Genomic DNA, 10633 nt, shown 5'->3' on the forward strand with positions numbered 1-10633 from the left:
ATCAGCCAGGGTCTGATAACCCCATGGCAAACTAAAGACGTCCAGACATGTTACCAGTACGCTCCGCGTATTTTACGAGCTTTGCTCGCAGGGTCCGTGCAACATTCAATGTGCAGTTTGGATGTTGGGGACGTGCAGATGCCAGAGGAGAGAGTAGAAAGTTAGAAACATGTCTAGATCAGAAGAGCAAGTGGTCATGTATTGATCAAGGCGACAACGTTGTTGCCAGTGTGCGTACAGGTTAATGCCATGCGAATGTTGGCAAACATGTGAAGTAGACATATGGGTGGCCATATTTCATGTCAGGTGGCAATCTGGGTCGTATTTTTGCAGCTCTTCATTTCGTTTGTAGTAGAAGTTTGGGAATTGCAGCAGGACGTAGTAACCCTTTTTCCAGGTAACACCTTCATGTGCGACTCACTTTCCCTTTGTGTGTGGGTGGGTGGGTGGGTGTAAACTCATGCTCTGATGACAATCGATTTTTTCTTCTGGCTTCCCGTTTCACCACCCTATACTAATGATATTTGTGCCACCTGTGTTTGTTTTTGTCGTGCAGATCCTATTTGACATGCTTGAATAACGCTAAAAGGAAAGGTCCACTTCTGAAGCCTTTCCGCAATATCATTATTATCTGCCTGCCGTGGTGCCATTGTGTGCGCAGTGATTGCTTAGAAACTGTACAGTACAGCTACACATGTTCCTTTTTTTAATTTCTCTATTTCTGGCCATGGTGCTTTCTGCACTGGTAGACAACTGTATTGCATTGCGAATTTTAAGAATTTTCTTCCATGTTGGTTTTCCTTTGGCTACTAGCGTTCTAATTGATTTCTATCAGTTGTGTAGTAGGGCGAGCATTATGTCTTGTTGTTCAATTCATTGTGCACATATTACTATTTTAGTATTTACGCCGTATGTGCATTGCCTTTGGCCTTCTGGTCATCTGCATGTGATTGTGTAACTGGTTGTGTCAGCTCAGCTGGGAGTTTGCCGACGAAGAGACCTCGTGTCCCACGGTGCATGTCTCCAGGCTGCTTCTACATTGTAAAAGCACTCATTCAAGGAAATGTGTGCATGGCTACCTTTCCTGGGCAGCTCCAGGCTGCTTTTCCATACTGACTTATAAGTTGTATAACTTTGCCATTGGAGACCCATGAAATATTATAATGGTAAACAGGTCGAATTGCAGGCTCTTGGGCTGGCGGCTATGCACTCGGTGATAGTGATGCTACAATTCAGTTCGCCTGTACTACTTATGAAAAGTCACCTCTCGGCGAGCTCGACTCATCTGAACGCGTCAACCGAACCACAGACCTGTTTGGAAATAGGAAGCTAGCCGAACAGGCATGCTCGTCTCCTTACCTCAATTAAGGTGATGATGGTACAAAAATGCTGGTACATTGTACAGTCAGACCTCGCTTATCCGGAAGAAAATAGCTGGTTACATAATTATTTACAGCATACGTGATGCATCCAACATAAACGGTGTCCGGTTCCCTCGCCTATCCGGATATTTTTGTGGAGAACAGATGTGTGCGGTTATGCGAGGTCTGACTGTATAGTGGAAAATGCTTCACTTTTCACATCCTCGCTCAATGCAGATTTCATCATGTAAAAAAGTCCTGAGTTGAAGATATCAGGACGGACCCCTGGTGTAGTCTCAGTAAGTCTGATCTACCTACTGAGTACTGACAGTCGAGTCTGTCACTGACCATTGTTGACTTCATTTATTCGGACTTTTCACTTATCCAAACCGGGGCGGATAACCTATAATTATGATAATATATGCAACATGTACGTACAAGTACGCTAGATCGATAGAACTGAGCTGATCTGAGCCGCAGTGCAGTGAGCGTGTTGTTTTCCGAAAATAATTCCTGCCTTTCCATCAATTTCTCATTGGGAGGCGCTCCGGTGAGGACAGTAGTCGCTAGTCGCTTCAATTCTATTCTTGTGGTGCTGTCTGGTCCGCATTAGCGGCACCATAGGCATAGGTATGGCGGAGGGAAGAGGTGGCGAAGTGCAGGTGTTCGATATCGCCTCTTGTCCAGTTGAGAGTGTGGTGGTATTCTTGGATCGTGCAGAGGTATGCCGCACCATTGATACCAAGGTGAAGGCTGGAGAGAATGAAGTCGTCCTCCGGAACGTGTCTTCTGCAGCAGATGGTGACTCAATCCGGTCAGTACAATCGTTGTCCGCAACCCAAGTATAAACTCACCTAAATGCTAAATCACTGTACTACCGGTATGTGCATAAAGTACTGATGATTATGATTTGCCACACCTGCAAAAATTCATGAGGTTCATCGACTGATTCAACCGTGAATGCCTGATACCACATAAACAGTATTGAACACTGAGTTCGACACAGTGCTTCTCGTTGAGTATGGTGGCTGTGCACATTTCTCATTCACGAAGTCATTCGCATTTCATCCCGGCGGCTAACAATGATTTCCCAATGCAGGCGATGATGTTGGTAACCGAACAGGCAGTCATAGACGTCATTGCCTCAGCGTACATAGGTCAGGACCGCCGGAAGCAGTTTTGGATTGGTCCGGTAGTTTCAGTGCCTTTCATACAGTCTGTGTATGATATGGCGGGTACACATGACCTCCATAGTAGTGAACATGTGTTGATGGCTAAAATGTTGGTCCGGTGATAACCTGACGAACCGGACTGGTTCCGGCGGCCATGTAGGTCCATGGCATAACAACCCTGGTTGTGCAGGGTTTGAGCTCGCAGCCATTTGGTTCAAGCCACGGCACCGGATAAGCTACACTTCTGCAAAGCCGTCATCCAAAAGAGATCAGTGTTCTTGTATTGTCTCATGGGCCTCTCCTGAACAACCTTCATTGGGGCTGGCAGTGCTATTAACGTTATTATCACGACCTTTTCCGGGCCGCAAAGGTTGCAAACTGATCAACATTGCACAGAGTTGCACTGATATTTGCGTGTGGCACAAGTTCTGTTTGCTCTGCCTATGCTTTGTGGGTCTGATTCCTCCTACATGTGCCAGTGGCACTCGGAACATGAGGCCATATTTTGATTGCTATTATCTGTTGTTCTTGATGCAGAGTGGAGGGTCAAGGTGTGGCCACAATCTCGGAAGTTTCGTTCCAGAAGAAACACGTCACCGTCGATGAGGTTGTAGAAAAGAATCTTCCGGCCACCGAAGGCAGCCAGCAGGAAGAAGCAAAGCTCAAAGCCGAGCTAAAGCAAGCAGAGGAACGCCTTGGGGTGCTCAAAGGGGAGCTGAATCGCTTGATGACTCAGCAGTCTGTGCTGGATAGCTTTGGTGACCAACTGATTCAGCAAGCCGGGCAGGTATGGAGATTGATGACATCATGGGACTGTCCCTAAACTAAACACAGTGTACTGTTACATTTGTATCCATTATCCTATCAAGTTTTTTTTAGGACAGGTTGAATATTGAATCAATATTATTGATACAATGGTGGTTGACAGAAGTGCTTGCAACGACATCACAGTTTGCAGGAAAAAAACGTCTTCACTGATTCCAGTTGGACAGGCCTGACCTGCGGTGTAGCAATGCGTTAGTGGTTGCGCACATGTCTCACAGCTCAAATGGTTTGCCACTGTACACTGTGTTGTTGCAGGAGGGAGTGATCTCACTCGGAGAATCGGAGACACTTCAGGGACTCAGCCGCTATCTAGAGCTGTACGAGAAGCGCACGGAAGAGGTGGACGACAGGAAGCTCGATCTGGAGGCTGAAATACGGATTGTCGAGTCGAAGATCAGCACATTGCAAACAAACCTGAGAGAGCGATTTGATAAAGGACAGAAGAAAAGTACTTCACTTACCAAAATGGAAAGGTTTGTTATCATACTATAGTATGAATGTAGAGTAAAACCTGCTGTCAAGGCGACCACTCGGATAAGGCGACCACTCGGATAATGCGATCACCTGTCCTAGAAGACCACTGAAACCAGGACCAAGGGATGTTATTTCCAGTCAAATGGCCCCGCATACGAAGACCACCTGGTAACAGAGACCACGTTTTGAAGGTCCCTTGAGCGGTCGCCTTAGACAAGTTTCACTGTATGTAGATGATTGTAGTGCCGCCGCATTGTCCTATGTTTCACATTGTAGTGCGTTGTCACATGTCGCAGCAAGTCCATAACTCCAAGAGTATGCGACTCTGCACGCGAGGTCTGGCGCGGCACATTGTCCACAATCATCTCCCGCCGCTATGTATTGTGCAGCTGTGAGGTGAGGAACCAGCCACGCTATTAGTCAAGACTAAACCTATCCACATTCCTGGGCAGCACCCATATGATTTAATAGGTGCGGGTGGCCCGAGCGAATTTTTTCTTCTTTTTACATTGTACTTCAGTAACTTTGTACATGTACTATAATCCCTTGGTAACTGGGTCAGTTCAAGCTGAAGAGGGTCCAGTGGCCAACTCTGCTAGGGAGGGGGGGGGGGGGGGGAGAGCTATTTGCAATGATTGACATTCGAACTGTCTACATTGTGCTGATGTGCAATGATAAGTTTGCAGGCTTGTTCATACTGCAAGGGAAATATGCTAGGCCAATGGCTTTTGTACGTGCTGTTGACACCTATAACGTTAGTAAGTCAGGAATGGAAAGACTTAGGTCAGTAGCCAATCCTATCCATCAATAGTATCTACTAACCGGCAATTTCGGTTTGCATTGTTTGTGACTTCAGGCAAATCTCTATTCTGCTGGATGCTGAGAAGGAAGGCGATGTGCACCTGATTGTTTACTATGTGGTTCTGCACGCCAGCTGGTCACCAAAGTACGATGTGAGAACATTCGTCAAGGACGGCCGTATGCAGGTGAGAGCAAACTGGGAGCATGCGCGCAGAGGTACACTTTTTAGAGCTAGCCCAAAAGAGGCCTACATTCAGTCTGTTACGAGCCTGGCAACCTGCACGTCACGAGTCCTGTTACAAAAGCCTGTTGAGCCATATCCGAACATCTTTTTTTGCGTACTAGTACATGGTCTGCGCGGAGGCTTACTTGAGAAGTACCTTGACTGCCGTTGTCTTTGCACAGACGGTGTTACAAGGGCATAATCCTACTATCATTGCATAATAATTTGGAGACTCCGCTTGCAGCTTTCTTGCTTTTAGTCTGTAAGTGATGTTCAACGCACACCAAACATGACATGCTCTATCTAGCTGCAACAGTGCCCTGTCCCATGCATTAGATACATCTGTACCATATCGGCTCTTCTCACCGTCACGATTCATTCACGCCGGAATGGCACCTACTTCAAGTAGTCAATGGTTGGATGATGAAAATATTGAGCGAACTGATGCTCCAGCCTGCCATGTGCCAGGCGTGAACTGACTGCCATGATAATTTGTACTTTGTAGGTAGGTGGAGTGTGTTATCTCCGGCACGTGTTGTCCAGCATGTGTTGACCGCCATTTTACAGACTATTACGAGAGTTGCGTGTGGAGTCTTCAAATTATATTTCTGTACCAGTCGCAAAACCTCAAGACTGGCACTTGATGGATGCAGAAGGGTCCTGGGAGGAAGCTCGAGCCGCGATCCAGAAAGCTACCCCCCCCCCCCCCCCTGCATCATCGACTGCGCGAACTGATGCACCAGCCTTTCAAGCAAAGCCAGCACCATCCGGACATCAACTAGACGCTGGGCACAACCAGTGGTGATGGTGAGAGGGGATCATACCATGATGATAATCGGTGTGCACAGTGAGTGCGTTCGATTGCGCACTTGAGTCGATTCATGAATGGAATCTCGCCGTTCGATTTCATGTCATGAGCCCTGGAATCGATTCGGAATCCACTCAGTGCACTCACCCTATTCACATTGGGGTGATGTGGATAGCACGAATCAATTCGTGGGCATAATCGAACGCACTCACTATGTTGACTGCCATTTTACAGACTGCTATCACTGCAGACCGGTTGTGTCCCGGCTCTCGTACTCTCTAACCTTGCCTTCACAGTATAATCTGTGCGGCGCTCTGTCCTCCTAGGTGCACTATTTTGGTGTGATCAAACAGTCGACGGACGAGGACTGGAAAGATGCACGCATTTCCCTATCCACTGCAGTTCCTAGTGTAGGTGGAACACCACCTACGATCACGGCAAGCACACTCTCCTTCCCACGCTATGGCAGATTCAATTACAATGCGAAGAATTCTAAGTCGAGGGGAATGGGGTCTTTCCGCAAGAAGAAACGTCCCCGCGCAGTGGCACAGTTTGCAGGAGGAGGAGCACCTGGAGAGGCTCAGTTTGGGCAGTATGGTATGGATTCCTGCAGCGAATCGGAAGGAGAGATGACTCGGCCGTCGGCAGAGGTAAGCATGGCTCTGTGCTATCATCATCGAGTTGCAATGTCAAGACTTAGTGTTAGCTATTGGTTGCTTTCACCCCTGGTCTGGATTCAAAAGAAGTGCCGCGTGCAGTAGTGGGATAGTATGATCCGGGACATGCCCGTCCAGTACATCATGTATGGTTTCCTCAGTTTAGCGTAAATAATACTAATGATATTCATCTGAACAATCATGTCTCTTCCGTAGCCCTAGCATTGACTGTGTATGCCTTTCCTCTTCTGTCACCAGCCCTGTGTAGACTAGCACGAACAATCACTGTAGCCCTTGCGTGCTGTGTATATCGCATATTTTGATTTAGCACTTTGGAAACGCCTGCAACTGAGTACACTCACAACTTGCACAATGCGCTCCATTCTGAATTTCTCTCACGTTCTGAATCAGCATGTGAACAAGCTCCCACACACTGTATGTCGTCAATCGGAAAATGCCAGTACAGTCAGACCTCGCATAACCGCACACATCCGTTTTCCACAAAAATATCCGGATAGGCGAGGGAACCGAATAATCGAACACACGTACTGTATGTAAGCATGGCATATGCTGTACATTTGAAACCAACGATTTTCTTCCGGATGGCGAGGGATCCGGATAAACGAGGACCGGATAAGCGAGGTCTGACTGTACATGGTCATTGGTCACCGAGTACCATGTGGTACACTCATGTATTGTACACACAGACTGCGTGGGACTGACTGTGCCGTACAAGTATCTCAAGTCGAGGAAACCAATAAACTATTTAAAACCTATAGGGGCTGAGACCTCTGTGAGTAATCTTCATGAGCATGACTAGGCCTGGGGGTTCCTCTTACCAGCATGGTTTTAACCTACGTGTTTGTCATGATTTGTGACAACACGCTGTGCAGGTGCAAAGTGGAGCATTCACAACCACGTTTGACATTGAAAAGACGGCCACCATTCCTGCTGACAACACCGGACACAAAGTAAGTCACATGTCACGATACAGTATGTGAAGCATCCCGCGCAGTGTACGGCAAGGTGACTTGATTTTTGCCTTGCCGTCTAGCCAGAGTCTGTGAGTCCGCAGCTCAAACCTGTTTCAGACTGAGACCCAAGTGGCCATGTGGCCATTGAGATACTGAAGAGGAATACTTTGAAGTTTGAAGGCGAGCCAAATTGAAGCTTCTCCTGCTAAGCTATTATATGTCCCTGAGCAGCCAGAAACCCGCCGAAACCACCATATGTGCATTATCGAATATGCGTCCAAACACCATCACGTTCTGAAGAGCTCCTTCCGACTTCAAGCGCACTTGATTAATTTTTAACTGGCATTTGGAGCACAGAAGTCGATCGAACTTTCCACTCGATAAGCCTGAAAGTGTAGCAAGAAGAACCCATGAGTGTGTGTTATCCCCGGTAGCGCAATCAGTAGGGCACTGTTCCGGAAAGACGGGTGCTGGGTTACAATCCCGCTCGTGGATTCTTCTTTTGCAACATAAGAAAGCACCACCGCCCACAGGTGTAGGTGGCAGGCCGAAAGCCCGAGTTCCCACGCAGGGAGCAACATACCCTACCTCCACGAGTCGACCCCTATCCCACATTTATATCTTCCATCGGTAAAACTCCAAGATCGCTAGAATAATCTTTAAATTCTACAACGCCGTAATGTTGAGTGACCATGTCTGCGTCGATTGTACTCTTGATTACTATAATCGCTAGAATAGTTCTTGCTTGCATACAGATAGATTTTGCACAACCATTAATTTTTAGTCTTTGATTCATTTTAATACCACATCTTACAGTATTCCGTTCTCTGGATGCACATTTCACACGCTGGTACCAAATAATGCTCATCTGAGCAGCTTTTTCCGCTGTAAACAGTTCTCCGTGTGTGTTGGACTTTTGATTAGGTGCAAGTTGCTATTTTGGAGTTCAAGCCTAGCTTCTCCTATGAGTCTGTTCCCAAGGTGTCGGCGCGTGCTTTCCTCAAGGCAAACGTCAAGAATGATTCACCATACGCACTGCTGGCGGGTCCATCCAATATCTTCCTAGAAGGAAACTTTGTCGCAAAGGTAACAACAACGACCAGCGTGCATTTTTCTCATGGCATCTTACTGCATCGCATCCCTGAGTTGAATCACGATAATTGGATAACAGTTTCTTTCAACACCTTGTATCTGAGTTCAATCACTATGTTAATAGTTACTTTAAAACTTACAATGCCCTGTATGGTGAAAAAAGGAGGACAAAATGAAATAATTATATCACCGTGGTCGCACGATTGCTCCCATTGCAGTGGCTTGCCTTCTGCCTACTGTCTTCTTTGTCCCCGTGTGCACTGCAGTCAAGTCTTCCTGCCATTAGTCCGCTGGAGCAGTTTGAGTGCTCCCTTGGTGTCGACCCCTCGGTGCGTATCACCTACAAACCCGTGCAGCGCTTCCGCGAGCAGAGTGGCTTGATGTCAAAGACGACTAAGTTCAAGTATAGCCAAGTCATTCAGATCAAGAACACACAGCAGGAACCGGTCACCATCAAGGTGATCGACCAGCTGCCTCTCAGCACGGAAGAAAAGATCAAGGTGTGCATGAACTTGACGCAGGCATGCATGCTGTGTAACAACTGTGAATGAATGAATGAATGAGGCGCCGGTTGGTAGCCAGAACAACTGTGACACTGACATGGCTCGATGTGTCTGCTGCGTTCAGAAACTTATCACACAGTATTGGATATGTCTGTTTAGGCACATCCATTGCTAATTGAATAAATAGAAGTAGCGACTTCATTGCTTTTTGTTTTCTTTTTGGCTCGACCGCAATGTTCTGGGTAAGATCATTCAACCGGGGTGATCTTGTGGCTTGATATGCTCCCCCTGTGCTTGCTATTTCAGGTGCTGCTGATTGCACCAGAGCTGCGCAAGCCAGAGCGCGGAAAGCAGCTACCACCCGATGCCTATCCTCGCATGAACCAGTCCAACAACATTGAATGGCAGGTTCGGATAGCGGGCGGAAAGGGCGAGGAGCTGCAGCTTCGCTACACCGTGGAGTTCCCCAGCGAGAGCCGGATCGATGGCCTGTAGCTGATGCACTGCACTACCTACTTGCATTCTTGATTGTTGTGACTGCGGTGGCAACTCGTACCACAGGAAGGTGACGGCGTGCTCCCTGGGTTTGCATGCTGCTACATCAGCCGCGCCGTACCGGACAAACACACCATCATACTGCCTTGTTTTCTATGTAACACGCATATGCCACGATCGTGTTATCCCTATTTTACTTGTGTTACAAAAGTTACAGAACTGAATTGGACAATTGAATGTGTTATGTGCTGGACTGTAAAGCGCAGTGACTCTAGAAATTTACACGATGAATGTACGCTTTACTTTGCTCTTTTGGAGTACGAGAAAAATATACAAGAGTTTACTTTCCTATCTCCGTAATCCGTTGAATTACTAGTATCATTACGACTCACTTCTGACAATGTTATAGGGGTGTGTTTGCTTTATCAATCTGTGTTGTGTACCATTAAAATACATCCTGGATTGCACCCTGAGAATGTCTTCTTTCTGGAAGATCCTTCTTCCCAACATCACGACGGCTGCGTAAATGTTGCTGTGAACACAGCCATGTTGCTGTGAACACAGCCATGTTGCTGTGAACACAGCCATGTTGCTGTGAACACAGCCATGTTGCTGTGAACACAGCCATGTTGCTGTGAACACAGCCATGTTGCTGTGAACACAGCCATGTTGCTGTGAACACAGCCATGTTGCTGTGAACACAGCCATGTTGCTGTGAACACAGCCATGTTGCTGTGAACACAGCCATGTTGCTGTGAACACAGCCATGTTGCGGGCTGTAACGGGCTTTTTACAGTATCCACTGCAGCGAGGTGGCCATACTGATAGGCAGCTGATGGTCTGCACAATAGCCATACTGATAGGCAGCTGATGGTCTGCACAATAGCCATACTGATAGGCAGCTGATGGTCTGCACAATAGCCATACTGATAGGCAGCTGATGGTCTGCACAATAGCCATACATGTAGGTTGCAGAATTTCACTTGCGGTGGTGGTGTTACCGGCCAACTAACTTTACTTAGCGCTAGCCCGTATGGGGAAGGGGCAGGAGGGATCCCCCCCCCCCCCCCCCCCCCACCACCACTACCAGAATTGGAATACGTTCAGATCATGTCATGTGTGAGCTCCCACAATAGGGGCCTATGTACTCCCCCCCCCCCCCCCCCACACACACATAATTCCATAGCTTGGGGACTGATGCTGCTGGTGACTCTACGGGACATACAGACACTAGAAGTCGGGCATTTGG

General features: G+C 47.4%; 1 protein-coding gene across 1 annotated transcript; it reads left to right on the forward strand.

The window, feature by feature from the left end:
* Window positions 1-1855: 1855 nt before the first annotated feature.
* LOC135815809 (protein F37C4.5-like) lies at window positions 1856-9896 on the forward strand. The gene is made up of 9 exons (XM_065329151.1): window positions 1856-2175; window positions 3071-3320; window positions 3614-3831; window positions 4689-4818; window positions 5991-6314; window positions 7214-7291; window positions 8219-8380; window positions 8653-8886; window positions 9196-9896. The coding sequence occupies exons 1-9, from the start codon at window positions 1994-1996 to the stop codon at window positions 9382-9384; spliced, it is 1767 nt and encodes a 588-aa protein (XP_065185223.1). The 5' UTR covers window positions 1856-1993; the 3' UTR covers window positions 9385-9896.
* Window positions 9897-10633: the final 737 nt, after the last annotated feature.

The sequence above is a fragment of the Sycon ciliatum genome, chromosome 4 (assembly GCF_964019385.1).
Source record: "Sycon ciliatum chromosome 4, ocSycCili1.1, whole genome shotgun sequence".
In the NCBI taxonomy this organism is placed as follows: Eukaryota; Metazoa; Porifera; class Calcarea; order Leucosolenida; family Sycettidae; genus Sycon; species Sycon ciliatum.